The sequence below is a fragment of the Myiozetetes cayanensis genome, unplaced genomic scaffold (genome assembly GCF_022539395.1).
Source record: "Myiozetetes cayanensis isolate MyiCay16 unplaced genomic scaffold, myiCay2020 scf3, whole genome shotgun sequence".
Lineage (NCBI taxonomy): Eukaryota > Metazoa > Chordata > Aves > Passeriformes > Tyrannidae > Myiozetetes > Myiozetetes cayanensis.
In genome coordinates, this window is record NW_026087521.1 from 51,317,000 (window position 1) to 51,332,394 (window position 15,395).

General features: G+C 52.0%; 1 protein-coding gene across 2 annotated transcripts; it reads left to right on the forward strand.

The window, feature by feature from the left end:
* The first annotated feature begins 64 nt into the window (after window positions 1-64).
* PLA2G6 (phospholipase A2 group VI) lies at window positions 65-15,335 on the forward strand. Of its 2 annotated transcripts, XM_050323540.1 has the most exons (16): window positions 65-459; window positions 926-1,141; window positions 1,890-2,070; window positions 3,606-3,793; window positions 5,031-5,127; window positions 6,108-6,290; window positions 6,486-6,594; window positions 7,200-7,352; window positions 8,786-8,876; window positions 9,598-9,761; window positions 10,289-10,439; window positions 10,620-10,756; window positions 11,379-11,533; window positions 12,317-12,484; window positions 13,560-13,633; window positions 14,098-15,335. In XM_050323540.1, the coding sequence occupies exons 1-16, from the start codon at window positions 251-253 to the stop codon at window positions 14,237-14,239; spliced, it is 2,418 nt and encodes an 805-aa protein (XP_050179497.1). In that variant the 5' UTR covers window positions 65-250; the 3' UTR covers window positions 14,240-15,335. The 2 variants fall into 2 exon arrangements, with proteins under 2 accessions (XP_050179497.1, XP_050179498.1); XM_050323541.1 differs by lacking the exon at window positions 7,200-7,352.
* The last annotated feature ends 60 nt before the right edge of the window (window positions 15,336-15,395 follow it).

Here is a 15,395-nt window from a genome sequence, read left to right on the forward strand (position 1 = left end):
CCCCGGGGGGCGGTGCGCGCCGGGGCTCGCGCGGGGGGCGCTGGGGGCCCGTCGTGCTTTGCCCGGCCCCGTCCCAGCGTCCGTCCCCGCTCCCATCCCCATTCCCGGCCCATTCCCGGCCCCGTGTCACCCCGGCGATTAGGGGTTCTCCTACGCAGGCGCTGAGTCACGCAGCCTGTGGAAGGGCAGCGGCTGGGCGGAGCCGGTGGCCTCGTTGCCCTCGGGTTCAGCCGCCCGAGGCTCCGGGAAGATGCAGTTCCTGGGGCGGCTGGTGAGCACCATCAACAGCGTCACGCAGATATTCAGCAACCCGTACCGCGTGAAGGAGGTGCCGGCCGCGGAGTACGCCGGTCACACCTGCCTGCGGCAGGAGGGCAGGGTGGCCCTGTACAAGAACAGCCTCGCTCGCTCCTGGGATTGCCTCCTGGTGAATCCACAGAGCCCGCAGGTCGCTTTCCGGTGAGTGGCAGACCTTTAGCCATCCCTACTGCAGAGGGAGGCCAGAGACCCGGTGTGGCTGATGCCGGCACTGGTTCACAGCTGCGGGGTGATGTGTTTGAGCAGCGGGTGGCTGTGCGCGGCTGGAGGAGCTGCCTTAGAAACGGGACAGGGTCCAAGCGCTGTGGCAACACGCAGCTTTGAAATAGTTCAGGGCATCCATAGGTACATGTATCTCCAATCACACCTGTTGCAGGTTCAGCATCTGGGTACTTCAGACCAAAACCTAACACTCCTCAGGAGTGGGGAGATGCTCTCACCTAATGAAACGTTCTTTCTGCTTCCCTTGGAACAAGCATGATACTAGCTGAGGAAGAACAGGAAGGTTCCCACCGCTGCTTTTTGGAGAAGAGCTGTTCCTCTCAGAAACATGGGGTCAGGGTTGTTCCTTTGAGCAGGACCAACCCTGTGTTTGCCTTTCTTCCAGGCTTTTCCAGCTGGACAACGAAGCAGACGCCCTGGTGCTCTTTGAGCAATATGCCCGGCAGCTGCGCCCTTTCTACGAGAGCTCGTGCCAACCCTTGTCCCTGGAGGAGCTCCAGCAGCTCAGTGACCTCCTCCGCAGTCACCCCAGCTGGTCCGCGGCACATGTCGCCGTGGAGTTTGGCCGCCGGGAGAGCTTCCGGCACAACCACATCCTGAGGCAAGGAGCGGGGGGGGCCCTGGTGCTGGGAGGGCAGGCTGGGCCGGGCTGTGTTAGAGTATCCCTTCTTGACGTGCCAAAGCAGCACAGGCTGCTTCTTAATGCCTGTGGTTCCTACAGAGGCAACTTTGGGAGTGCTGGCCTTGCTGCGCCGTGCCTCGGTGGCAGAGGTGGTGGCAGAGGGTCCTGGTGGCCTCTGGTTGGCGGGTTTCAGGCTCCTGCTGCAGAGCCCAGAGCTCTTGTGTTTGAGGGAAAAGGTTGAAGTGTCCTGCTAGAGATGCTGGTCAGATTATTGCAGCCCCTGTGGAGATGCTCTTTGGAGGGGATTGTGTTTGAATTTGTAAACCACAGGAGGACTGTCTGGAAAGTTTTTGGCCACAAACCCTCGCTCACTTTCCATGGTGGTGTTCACTAAGGATAGGGAAGACTAGTGAGGAGTTAGGGGACTGGAGGGCCCTGCTAGGTTGTTGACTGTAAGCTGTCTTCTGCCTGCCTTTGTGCAGGGAGAACTGATCCCATACAGAGGCCAGAGGAAGAAGCACCATGTCAGGGACAGACTCCAGGGCAGGGCTGCCTGATGGCCCTTCCCTGTGGTTCTTCCCTGGCAAGAGGCTGGGCTTTTGTGACCCTCATGGTTCACACCAGATGGGGCAGATAGGGCAGGTATGTCTGTATCAGCTCCTGGAGCAGCTGCGCGTCCTCCTCCTTGCAGCCATTCCTTGTCCTCACGCCGACTTGTCTCTTGCAGCTGTGTGAACAGCACGGACAGCGAGGATGGCTGCACCCCGCTGCACCTGGCGTGCCGCAAGGGAGACATGGAGTGTCTGCTGGAGCTGCTGGAGTGCCACGCACGGGTGGACATTACTGACAGGAACGGGGAGACGGTTTTCCACTACGCCGTGCGAGGGAACAACCCCCAGATCGTTGAGGTGGGGGCAATTTGTAGTCCGGGAGAAAGTGGGACCAGAACGGGTCCTCTCTGTGCTATCAGGAGAGAGACAGGAAAACATCTGCAGATGGGAGAGGAGAAAGTAATTTCCCCCTGCCTAGTTAATGCTTGAGTCTGATATCAGCCTCTTATTTCCCCTCTTTACTGGTGCTGTTTCCCGTAAAGGGGCTCCAGATTCCACCCTGCACTGGAACAAGGATATTAAGCAAGTTTCCTCAGAAAGGGTCCTTGGCTGCTATTTGCATCAGACTTTCATCCTGCCTTTCTTCAGGCCCGTGGCTGCCCCTTCCCTCTCTCCTCCCTGCAGGGTGTTTGGTTTCGGGCAGAGTGCTCCTGTAGGGAAGTGTGTCTTCGCATTGCCCTGGGTGATCATCCATTGCTCACAGACTGAAGGACAGTTTGGAGCTGCCCTGGGCTCTCCTGAGCTGCAGGACCTGTTGTTTGAATTGAGTGGCTTTGCACAGGGGACAGCGATCAGAGCCTCAAGGCAGAGACACTCTGAAACCAGAGGTGTTCTCAATTGCTGAGAAGTGCTGGGCAGAGCGATGGGGTTTGTAAGGGTGTGGGGGGCCTTACATGTGGTTCCTGAGATCCGTCAGCTTCCCAAGACTCAGTGGTAGTCTGAGACTGACTCTGCTATGGCTGCACCCCCAGTATTTTCCGAATACCTGTTGTGACAGCCCTCCCTCTGCCCTCCAGACTGTACTGGGGTTTCCTGATGCGTGATGGGGGAGGAATGAGGATCAGGGCTTGCCATGGTGTGGAGCAGGGCAGTTAGGAACTTAGTGTTAAAAAGGTATCCTCTTTATTTCTCTGAAGGCATCAACTTGGCTCGTTGTTACAGAAATACTTCCAGGTCTGATCAGTCTCATATCTGTTTCTTTTCTCTATTGATTTCTTGCTAAACCAGAGAAAAGAAACTAAAATCCCACTTCTCTCTCTTGTATGTACCAGGGCTTGCAGGGTTTCCCCAGTACAGCAGTGGGATGTTTTCATGTAACAATCCAGCCAGCAGGTAACAGGTCTAAAATTTACAGGGAGAATAGGAAAATTCCTTCAAACATACCCCCACATGTATGTTTTAAGCAGAATGCTGTTTTCATCTGAAAGCAGCAGTGGGTTTGGAGGGGAGATTGAGCTCCTGCCAGCTGATGGGGCTGCAGCAGGAGGGAAAGCTACTGGTTTCGATTTCTGCTCTTGATTGGGCTGTGCTTGACTCATGGTGAGATGGTGGGAGTCTGCTGGACTGTGTCAGTCAAGGTGGTGTGAGCCCTTTTTGGCTGAGGAGTGTCTCAAAAAGACCTGGGCCAGAGGAAGAGGTCACAGAGAGCTGCCCTCTGGGGAGAGAAAACGAGGAGTGCTTCCATAGCTACTGTGTTGCAAGGAAGTGTGGAGAGGACAGTCTGGAGCATCATGAGGAGACCAGTGCTCCAGAGTCTGTCCTCTCAGCTCAGGAAGAGGGACTGTGCTCTTCCATGTCTGTCTGTTTGTTTATGTACTCTCTCCTCTTTCCAGCTCCTGGGCAGAACCCCAACTACTGGCTTGGACCACCTGAACCACGAGGGGCTGACGGCGCTGCATCTGGCGTGCCAGCTGGGCAAGGAGGACATGGTGCGGTCCCTGCTGAAATGCTGTGCCAGCTGTAGCGTTGTGGGCACGCTGGGATACCCCATCCACACAGCACTCAAGTTCTCCCACAAGGGGTACGTAACTACCTGGGCTGCCATTACATGGCTCTCCCTGCAGTCTGGGGACCTGTCTGCTGGCTCAGCGCTGTCCAACACTGGACCTCTTTCGGGGCTGTGCTCAGTAGTAAGATGTCTTGTGCAGTCCTCTGCTGCGTCACTGAACTGGCAAATGAACAGGGAAGTGCTGGTGTGGGAAAGAAAGAAATGCTTTCAGAAGAGAAAGGCTTTTCCCTGAATTAATATATTATTCAGTATTAGACATCAGGAGAAAGACAGATTTCAAAAAACCTTTTGTGAAATACTTTTCCTCAAAATGAGCTGTGAGAAGATGATTTACCAATGCTTAAATAGCACTGCTAATTGATGCACCTCTGTCTTTGAGTGCTCTGATCCTAATAACCTTTCCTTGCAGAGCCTAGTTTTTCCCATCTCCTATAGGCTGGAGGTACTCTTGACTCTTAATAACACACTCCAGAACTGAATCAAAAGAGCCGCAGTGTTTACTCTCTTGTTTGGTTTTCCCTGGAGAAATTTGATTCCCGTTGTATATGAGTTACAATACTTAATGTTATAGAGTGTTTGAGCTCTGCAAATAAGGCTCTCAAGCCAACCTTGTCTGCAGCTAGCTAATTTTTCGGCATTTTGAAAAGCACTTCCCAACACTGGAAACACATTCACAAGCCCAAAATGTGCTTAGGTCACCGAGTTTGTGCTGGGGTTTGATCTCTTGTGCAGGGTTTGTTTGGTGGTGTTTTAGAGAGGAGAGCATATGCTTATATTTTCTAAGTCTACATACACCCCATTCTAGGCATCAGATACTGGTCTATTCACAATAGGTGTGATTTTTCACTCATAGAGAAGTATGCATTCTTAATTTCAGCAAGTATTTAACTATTTCAATTTTATCCCGATGTTTCCATGGAAAGAGAGGAGAAGAGAAGAATTTCCTCTCGGGTCTTGAGAGTTTCCAGAAATGCTTCCAGAGAAGCATCCAGATGTTGCTCCACAGCTTGAAATTGGGAAGGGATTCTCCTGCTCTGAACACATACTGCTTGTACGCTTCCTGTTGCACCCACCCTTTCTGTAAAGAGGAAAATAAAAGTGCAGCTGATGAACTTGCAGGTGTTGCAGAGACCCTGCTGCTGCTGAAGGGTTTCCTGTCTTTCCTCTGGGTGAAAGGCAGGTGCTGATGTGGGCGGAGGTCTTGAGTGAAGACAGCAGCCACCCATCTTGTCATCTCATTGTCTGCCAGGTGTGCCCAGGCCATCCTTGAGGTAGATGCCAACCAGGTTTGCTCCAAGGACCCACGCTATGAAGCTACTCCACTGCACTGGGCGAAGAAGGCAGAGGTAAATGGAGCCAATCCATGGTGAGAGCCTGTGCTGCCACTCAGCATGCAGTTAATTCCTCCTGCTGTTAACTTGTCCCTTTCCAAGTGCATGTGGAGATCCCTGGGAGTGTCAGAGCCCAGCCAGCAGCCCAGTGTTTGATTCCCTTTGCCCTGTGCCGATCAGTGCTGTTTGCCATGGGGGACAGAGCAGTGGAACCTTACAGTGAAATAACCTGGTTGGGTCATCCTTAGTACTTCATCAGTGGCTGTGAAACAGCCAGCTTGTCCCTTTTCCCTTTTGTTGAGGAAATTGCAGCACTGTCCCTGAAGCACAGTTGCCCTGGGAGGGAGCTCTTTTCTTGTTACCTGACAGTTTCCTGGGAGCAAACAAATCAATGCCTTAAAGACTGCAGGGAAAGTGTGAGGTAGGGACAGGGTGGTGGCATGTGTGTGGCGGTCCATGTTCTACCAGAGATGAGCAGGTCAGTGATGTACCATGCTGGAGCCACCGGAATGGTGCTTGTTGCAAGCAGAGGGCTTTCCTATAAGACTACTCTTCTCCCTCCTCCAGTATCATTCCTGCTCAGAAATGTTCTGTGGAATTTCAGAGCAGACCTAAATTTACCTGGCTTATAAAGAGAAGTTCAGGGAGCAAACTTTTTCCTTCTAGTCTGAAAGGATCTTGGCCTGAGTAAGAACTGTTTTTTTTCTCAGTTGATCTCAGCCAGTCGTTACAGTTGCACATAAATGCCAAAGCATCCAGAAGCTCTAGCCAGATTGCAAAACCACCAGTTAGTTCTGTGGTAAAAGACCCAGAAACCCCATCTCCAGTGCTTGGAAAATTCAGCTGGCATCTGCCAGCCAACTATATTCAGCCTAAGGCTCTCTCCTCTTCCCCTGCTTTGCTTGCCGTGAGGCCTGGATGGCTTGAGCGCCCAGGTGGTTGTCCTCACGATTGCTTTATCTCTTCCTGACCTGGCACCTGCACGTTGGGCACAGATGACACGGCTGCTGCTGGAGTACGGCTCCCCAGTGAACGTGGCCAGCCGGACGGCTGACATGGCTCTGCACATCGCGGTGCAGAGGGGACGCTTCGACTGCGCCATGGTCCTGCTGACACACGGCGCCCACACCAACGCCCGCGGTCAGGATGGCAACACACCCCTGCACCTGGCCATGAAGGTGAGCTTTCTGCAGAGGATGCTGGGAAGGAGAGAGAGGGTGTTCTTGAAGGGCTGAAACAGGGACAGACTCCTCTGAAATTCTGGTTCTTGCCTTCTGTGTGGTGATCCCTTGTGGGTGGATCTGGCTAATGAAAGGAGGAGGGAAGGATTGAGAAATCATATAGTGGCTCTTGAGCTTTCTCTTGTCCCTTAGCATGACCACCTGGATATGATCAAAGCGATCGTCGTGTTTGGAGGAGATGTCGAGATCCCCAATGATTTTGGGGAGACTCCAGGACTGTTGGCAGCCAGGAGCAGCAAAGGTGAGGGAGCATGTCAGCAGCCTGACAGGGTGAACCCGACATCCGGTCTCCCCTTGGTGGCCAAAACAGTGTCTTGGGGAGAGGTGGAAACCTGCCACGCATGTGTGATGCTTCTCTAGTATGCTTTTCCAGCTTGTAGTTGCTCACAGTGTAGGCGCTTCTCTTGCTAGTGGTGTAGGCTTTATGTTATTAACCCTCGATCAGTTTCTCTTCTGTGAGACAGAGATGCAAGAGGAAAAGCTGGCATGCACTTGCACTCCCCCTCTTTCACAGCACTATGTCAGGCACTGCAGGCTCACAACAGGATGACGCAGTGCTGCTGAACTGCCCAGGTGGGAGCAGACATGGGCAGTTCTTCACTGGCAGGAGGCGTGTGGCACACACTCCCCTTGAAGCTGCACAGCACTGGGTACACCCTCTGTGCACAAGTCCTGCTGCCTGGTGTTTGGGGAGAGATACCTGAGATGTGCTTTCCCCTTCTCCGGGTCTTCCCAGAGGTTTTGTGACGGTCAGGCCTGCTGTGAATTTGGTAGAGCACGTTATCCCCCGGTGTGTGCGTGCACTGATTCTCTTTCTGATCTGTGACTCCCCCTCCGTCACCTAAGGTGCAAACCGGAAAGTGCTCTTAGACCTGCTGCAAACTGTAGGGACCGAACGCTGCCACCCACCACCCAACCCTGACTCCCCAAGCCTGGCACCATCTGCCGCCTCCTTCCTGGAAGGCCAACCTTCCTCACGGAGCAGCTTCAGCAGCTTAGGTAAAGCCTTCCCTGGCCCTCCCTTGCGCTCCTTCCTTCTTGCTTCACAGTGCTGTCTCGGATCTCTTCTTCAGATGGGCCGTGCTCTGGGAACTGTCTTAGCTCTCAGTATCTGGTGACTGTCATGACTCTGTCCTCATTCAGCTGTTGCAGGATCTCTTTTCTCTGTGTGTGTACTCTCAACTCTTGTGTTCCAGACTTCAGTTTTGTAGAACTGACATGATGCAGCTCTGTAACAAGGAGCAGAACTGATCCCCTCACCCCTCTGGAAGAGGTGTAGCACTTAGTTGCTGGCATGTACTTTATCCACTGTGTCATGTACTTAGTGGTCTACCTTGAGGATCACTCAGTGTTGTGCTGGGCACAAGGGGATTTAGAAATGTGACTTTTTCAGATCCTGGGGGCCAGTGGCTGGGAGAGGGAAGGGGTGAGGCCTGAGGATAAGTAACCCTGGTCACAGGGTTTGTTAGGCAGAGGAAAAGCCTACTTTAGGACATACAACTGTGTCATAGCTTGTGCTCCATACTGCCCAGACTCTGTGAATAAACACATGAGTCTATTCTAAGTGCTAGGCTTTCCACCTCCGTGGAGCTCAGGCAGAGGCAGTGGGAGGGGTTACGGAGTAGTGGGGGAGTTGACTTAGAGGGAGGCTCTCACCCTCATGAGAGGAGCATGGAGGGAGCTAGCAGCTTCTGTGGACCTCTTCCCATCACCACAAATTTCACCGGCTGCTGACACCAGGACTTTCTTCTCACCATGACCTGGCGAAGGCAACCCCTGCCCAGTTTCAGCTCTGATGCAGACAGAGCAAGACCCTTTTTTGTCTTAGACTCTGGCCCTTGAAGAAACTCCTCACGACATTCATTGTCTCCATGTGCTCTAGACACAACCGCCTTCTGGCCTGGGTGCTGGCAGGAGTATGTAACTTCTCTCCCCCTGTTCTTCTCTTGGTTTCATAGGCTGGCTTCTCACCTAGCCTGGATCGGTGCCCTGCACCCAGTGCGGTCTGGGTGAACATCAGCTGAGGGGTAATGACAAGCCACCCTGTCTCCACAGCTCTCCTGCCTAGGTTACCTCGAGGAGTAGATTTAGGTTTTATCTTAGTGTCCTGCAGTAAACTGCTTAGTGGGCACACTGCTAGGCTCTGCCTTCTCTCTCACCCACTGTGCTCATCGTCTGCTTCTACAAATCCTTTGTCTTTGCCAGTGCATCTCCAGCTGCACATTCTAAAGGATGGTGTTGCTCTTCTTTGGTGTGGAGTTTAATCTGGGGGTACCTATTGGCTGTGGTTAAGATGGCTTGTGTCTCCTACAGGCAGCTTTATTCAATGGGGAAGGGAGTTGGATATTCTCTCTGTGATTATGGTGGAAATCATTCACCACACTGATGGTCCCTAATATTATTTTTCCTTTTGCATGTTCACGGCCCTGTAGGGTACCAGGACATTCTTTATGTTTCCACAACTCTCGGACAGTTGTTGAAGGCACCAGATGTTGTGGACATGCCCAGTGAGGATAGAAGAAAGTAAGTGAGGAACAGCTTCTGTCCAGGCTCCTGTGCAACTTGAAGGTGAAATCTGTGTGTGAATTCTCCCCTCCCACACCCATGGAGGTGGCTTCCTCAGAGCTGATATTTCATGTCCGTTGCTGTTGCAGTTTTTGCCAACACCTTGTGATAAATTTCTGTTTCAGTAAATGACCACTGCTTGTCCTGTGTGCAGCCCTGGAGCTGCAGTGGAGCCTGAGCTCAGCAAGTGAAACCCCTGCTCTGTCCCTTGACTGTGCCACTGGGCACCCAGTGCTGCTTTGGCTTTGTGATTTCCCCATCTCCACACACTGCCCTGATGCTCATCCAGCTCCTTGGGACCTCATCTTGCATGCAGTGGAGGAAGGGTTGGCACTGAAGTGCTGCTGGCAGGATTTAGGGCTGTCTGCTTTTTATTTATGACACAATACCCATTACTGTGTAGTAAGGGACTTGGGTGCGGTTTCAGCTGGTGACTTGTGTAGAGGTTAGAGATGGCTATGCAAGAGCAATGGATGTTGCACCAGCTCTGGCAAGGCTTATTGGATGTGGCTTATTTATACCTGAGAGACCACTGCTGGATTTATTAATTCAGTGATTACTCTGCAGCAATCTAGTTGCTGGCATAGTTTCCTGCTCCCAAGGCCACATTCCCGTGCAGTGTTCTGTGGTTTGTAATCTGTCCCACAGCTGCCAGTCATCTGTGTCTGTCTCTCTCCAGTCAGGACCGCCTCCTGTGCTTGGATGGAGGGGGCATCCGGGGCCTCGTGCTCATCCAGCTCCTCCTGGCTATCGAAAAGGCTGCGGGCCGTCCCATTCGCGAGATTTTTGACTGGATTGCAGGGACCAGCACTGGAGGGATCTTGGCCTTGGCTATTGTACATGGTAAGGACAGTGCAAAAAATGGGCCCCTTCTCGCTCCTGTGGGCCTGAGCACATCTCTGTGGGGAGTGGATGTGGGTTGGGAGCTGCCTCTCTGAGTCCTGACTGAGATCTTTTGAACCTGCTAAGGGAGGGATGGGATGTTCCTTAGTGAGGGAAAGCCTAGACCTGGCTTTGTGCTCGCTTCTCACGGCAGCTGGCTATCAGCAGCTTTCTGGGTTTTGGGAAGTGAGTGGTGGCAGAGTGCAATATTTTGTTCTCTCTGTGCTCTCCACAGGGGCTTTAGAGCAAGGTGATTGTCACTTTCTGGTAGTGGGAAACTGTGCTCCAAGTTTGCTCTTCCTCTGTAATCCTTCCTGGTCATGCTGCTGAAGACTAAGCAGATGACAAGCAGCTTGGGAAGGGGGTGGGATTGGGAGTGATGCCTCCCATCTCCTGCTTGTCCTGGAAAGTCCTAGCTCTGATCTGCTGTTTGTTCTGCCTGCCCTTCCTCCTGCTCCTGCTCCTGCCAACACTGTTGCCTGTCTCAGGGAAGTCCATGGACTACATGCGCTGCCTGTACTTCCGCATGAAGGACATGGTGTTCCGGGGGTCTCGGCCCTATGAGTCAGAGCCCCTGGATGAGTTCTTGAAGAAGGAATTCGGGGAAAACACCAAAATGACAGATGTCCAAAAACCCAAGTAAGTCTTGCCTGGGGCTGTGCTGGTTGATGCTTTCGTGCATGTGCTCTAGACCCTTCTCAGCAGACATGCTCAGCCTCTCCTTAGAGCAGATCTGCAGGAGTGTGATGTGCAGACTGTTGAAGCCATAAGTACTTTTTTTTCCATTTTACTCTTATTCTCTCATGTCCTCTTCTCTAGGGTTATGGTGACAGGGACGTTGTGTGACCGACAGCCAGCTGAGCTCCACCTTTTCCGGAATTACCCTGTACCAGAGACAAAAACCTCCACTGAATACAAGACAAGCGCATCTTTCAAACCACTTACTCGGCCAGAAGGTAAATTATGGTGCGCAGAAGTCTGTCTGGTTGGCAGGGGAGGTTGACAGGGACACAGTTTGTGCTCTTCCTTCATTGCTCTAAAAATCAGGGTGTCCCAGCAATGGCTTATCCTTGGTCTTGACTTGTAGCGTGGTCCTAATGGTGGTTGGCTTTCCTCCTTTCTCTTCTTCCTTTGGCTTCTCTTGTACCAGGAACAGCGACTGGCTGGCAAGGTTCATGAGGAAGGGGTCTGCTAGAGCAGTCCTGCATACAGTCAGTACCTTTCCTTGGCCTTTCACGGAAAAACACGGAAGAGCCGTGTAACTGAAGCTTGCAGCCCCGTCCAGCTTGCTGCTTTGTCTAGCACACATAAGAGGTTCATTATCAAAATGGCAGCAGTGAAGCGGACAGGGAGTGAATTTGATCCGGGATATGCAGAAAGTTCTGAGAACATCTTTTAAAGTCCCCCCCCCGCAAACCATCCTGTGCATCCAAGCAGAGGTCCTGCTGTTGGGAGAAAGAGGCATAGCTGTGTAGGGCAGGGCTTTCGGGGATTGCAAGCTTAGTGCTGGTGAAGGCATTGTGCTCCTTGTGCACAGCAGAGTTGCTGCAAGAGGCCTTTTGCTTCCTCCCCCTCCAGACCAGCTGGTGTGGCGCGCTGCCCGCTGCAGTGGCGCGGCTCCCACTTATTTCCGGCCGATCGGCCGCTTCCTGGATGGAGGGCTGCTGGCCAACAACCCGACCCTCGACGCCATGGCGGAGATCCACGAGTACAATAAGACGCTCATCAAAAAGGTGAGGGAAATCCTGGCCGTGACTGGTAACTGGGGTTTTTTGGCCCCGCTGAGCCTCCCTTGAAGAGGAAATGGGTTTGGCAATGGATGTGTATTAGTGGATAAACTAGTTAGCAGTGCAGCACCCTGAAAGGAAGTGCAGGGAGGGGGATATGTGTTGGGAATGGTGGCCGGGAGCGAAGGTACCTCTTCTGGGAAGGGTGTGAGACATGGAGGCAACCTCATCAGCCTCTCCTTGCTACTTTGAACAAGGATGAGTCAGTTGATAGTTGTGTGTGGCCATTGATGCAGCTCTGCAGGGCCACCTTCTGCCCAATAATAAGCGGAGAAGACAAAGGTAGGGTACTTTGTGAGGCTGAAGAGGGAATGCCTTCTGTGGTGTGGCAAGTTCTTAAAAACATGAATAGCTACTGGCAGCTATTGTTCCCTGTATTTCAAAGGGGAGGTGTGTTGTCAGAATGGCAGCTATTGTTCCCTGTATTTCAAAGGGGAGGTGTGTTGTCAGAATGACTGAAGAGTTGTACTGTTTCTTGGTCATCTGGTCCCAGGATTCATCTCCGGGGTGATCCCACGGGTTTGAGTGCAGTCAGGGAGATAAGGGACAGAACAGTGCAACTGTTTAAGTCCTGTGGGTTACACCTGTCTCACCAGGCCGTACTTAGGGGGAGAGGAAAGACTACTGAGCCTTTTGCCTTGGCTTTCAGAGCTTCCCCATGACTGCTGTGAAAGACATGCTCTGCCTTCTTTGTTGATTCTAGTAAACAAATCTTTTGTTTGTCCACAGGGTCGGAGGCAGGAAGTAAGAAAATTGGGGTTGGTGGTCTCCCTGGGGACAGGGAAGCCCCCGCAGGTCCCAGTGAGCTCTGTGGATGTTTTCCGCCCCTCCAACCCTTGGGAGCTGGCGAAGACTGTCTTTGGGGCCAGGGAACTCGGCAAGATGGTGGTGGATTGTGTGAGTACTGGGAGGAAGGGATGGGGAAAGACCCCTGGGGTTGCTTGCAGGGAGGGAGAAGAGGTTTCCAAACTTCAGCTTCTTCCTTTTGGAAGTAACTTCCATTTCCTTGGAACTGCTCTGACATTGGATGTAGTGGGTAACTTAAGAATTATGGGAGCACAGCAGATCTGAAGACCTATCTGCTGCTTTGGGGTTTTGAGTTCCAAGGCAGGTTCTTGCAGCTGAAAGGGGCTGAGAACAGGATGGTAGTCAGTGACCCTTAGGAACATTTGCAGCATTGATTATCATCTGAGCAACCTAGGGCAAAAAAAAATTTAAAAAGTCATTCCTTGGAAAACAGCAATTCCTTCTTCTTTAGAAAAGCCTCGCTGTCCCCACTGGAGAAATCAGTAAATGCTAGAGAAGTGGGAGAGTCACTAATAAAAAGCAGTTGTTGAGAGCTGTGGTTAGGAGTGTGTAATAGGAATACAAGCTTGCGTGTTTCAGAAAGAAGATCATGAACTGTTGTGCATGAAAACACTCCAAATGAATGAAAGCCAGAAGGATCAGAACGGAAGTTCTGACTGTGATCTTAATTCTGCTGCTTTATCTCCTTTTTAGCTTCCTAAAGTCAGAAAGTGCCCGGAGTCCCTCTGCTTCCCCTGCCCTTTATTTCAGGGCTCCCAGGGAAGCTGTGCCAGGATAGCCCAGGAAACCTGTAGTAATCACAGGCTGTGCTGTTACGGGGCTTGGAGAGAATGGATAGAGATAAAATCCCAAGGAGGCTGTCATTCATGTCATCCTGGAAGTTTCTTTAAGGGAGTCTACTCAGTGCTGTGATGTATGGAGGATCTGTGGTGTGCAATTCCTTGTGTCCCAAAGATCAGGACCACTGTTCTTATGTTAAAAATAAAAAGTAAATAAATAAAAAGCTGCCCTACTCTTGGCGGCAAGCAGTGCCATCCAGGATGAACTTGCTCCTGGTTTTCCCTTTCCCTCTGCAGCTTGTGCAGTTCAACTTGGTGCCAGGGAAGCCTCTTGCAGGCAGGGGAAGAGCAGTCAGGCTGTAACTGTGGGCCTGTTTCTCCTGCAGTGCACTGACGCAGATGGCCCAGCTGTGGATCGTGCCAGGGCCTGGTGTGAGATGACGGATGTCCCATATTTCCGGTAGGAGCTTCCTTTCCACTCTCTGCACAGGTCTATTTTTATCCCTCTCACTTCAGACCTGGCTGTGGCGTGCGTCATCCCAAACAGCATCCCCTCCAGAGGCACGCCTGCCCAGACCCCAGACCTGTCCCCTGCCCGCTCCCCTCACGCCTCAGTGGCACAAGGGAGGATGCCCTGGCCCTCTGCATGAGCTGATGCACCGAGCACGCCTGGCCTGGGACACTTAGTGGAGGCTTGCGGGTTGCTGTCTTGCATGGTCCTTTGGGATGTGCATCCTGCCCTATTCCACCATGCACAGCCTGTTTTTGACTTGTCGCTCATGTGCTCTGCAAGTCTGACAGATAAAGGGCCAGTGATCACCTCAGTGGCGGGAGCCCCTTGGCAAAAGTCTCCTGCTTGGCAGGCTTGTGCCTGACCACCTCTGTGTCTGTGCCCAGCTGGTGATGCTGTCTTGGTGTCTGCAGGCTCAGCCCTCAGCTGCACACGGAGGTGATGCTGGACGAGGTGAACGACACGGTGCTGGTGAATGCTCTGTGGGACACCCAGCTGTACATCTACCAGCACCGGGAGCAGTTCGAGCAGCTGGTGCAACATCTCTGCCGATGACTGACCTGGAGGTTCCCGTTCTGCATCCCAAAGGCAAGGAGCAGCAGACACTGAAATGGCTCAGATTCGCCCTTCAACCAAGGTGTTGAGGTGGGAGAGGGACTAGTAATAATAATTATGAGGTACTAATAATATTTAATAGACAACAGTGCACATACACACGTATTCCCAGACAGCTACGAAATGCTGACAGTTATCCTTGTTCTGTAGCCCCATCTCTGCTGCTGTGCTTGGTTTTGCTGCCCTGCTGTCTGACTCAGAATCCAGAGCCCCCACCTACCTGTCTTGAGCTGTAGCAGCTGGAATGTCTCCTGTCTGTGCAGTACCTCTACTGACAAAGCACCGTGCACCTTCACATGTCACAGAACGGGCTAAGACCCGATAACAGCTACAGGGATTGCTTGGCCCACTGGGGCCAAAGTATTTCAGAGTGTATAGTATGGGGAAAAGGGATTATTTTTCCTTCAACACACCCAGTTTGAAGGGGAGCAGAAATGCTGCAACTTTTTGGAGTAGATACGACACAGAATGTTGCAGCTGGCCTTGGGAGAAGGGCAAACCTTTCCTGAGACAGGTCTTCTGTAGCAGCTTCTATCCCCTCTGAGATGGGCTGGAAACACAGGCACTGACTGTGCTTAAGGTGGGAGCAGACCACCCCCCACCCAGGGCTTTTTGTGCCACCTGATTTGCTGTGCTGATCTTTGCTCAAGGGCTGAGATGTGAAAGCCTGACTTTACTCACAGCAAGCTCAGGGTAAGGGACAAGAGCCTTGGCTTAGTAGAGAGATCATTTATCTCAACGTGGGATTAAAATGCTCTGTGACCCGTTCCCTCCAAAGAAGCTGACCCTGTGACAATTTGGGTTTACTTTTTTTTACTACTGGAAATTTCACTGTGACTGCTATACTACTCATTGTTTCTCTCCTAAATTTTGCATATTTATAAATATGTATGTATTTGGAGGCATTTTGAGGAGTACCCCAAAAAACTGAATTTTTAATCCTTTGCTTTTGACTGAATGGACCACTGTTGCTGACAGGGCTTCCGTGAAAAACTGACATGACCTGAAATAAAGAGGAATTTGCATTTGCTTCTGATGTCATGCAGTCCATGGTTGTCCTCTCTCCATCCTGCAAGTTCCCGGAGGGCTTCTGAGC

What these genes read in the sequence shown, in the direction of transcription:
- PLA2G6 (XM_050323540.1), top strand. Translation starts at nt 251, where the DNA reads ATGCAGTTCCTGGGGCGGCTGGTGAGCACCATCAACAGCGTCACGCAG. An exon ending in CTCAAGTTCTCCCACAAGGG is followed by an intron (nt 3,794 to 5,030) that starts GTACGTAACTAC and finishes ATTGTCTGCCAG; the next exon opens with GTGTGCCCAGGCCATCCTTG. An exon ending in GGCAGCCAGGAGCAGCAAAG is followed by an intron (nt 6,595 to 7,199) that starts GTGAGGGAGCAT and finishes CCGTCACCTAAG; the next exon opens with GTGCAAACCGGAAAGTGCTC.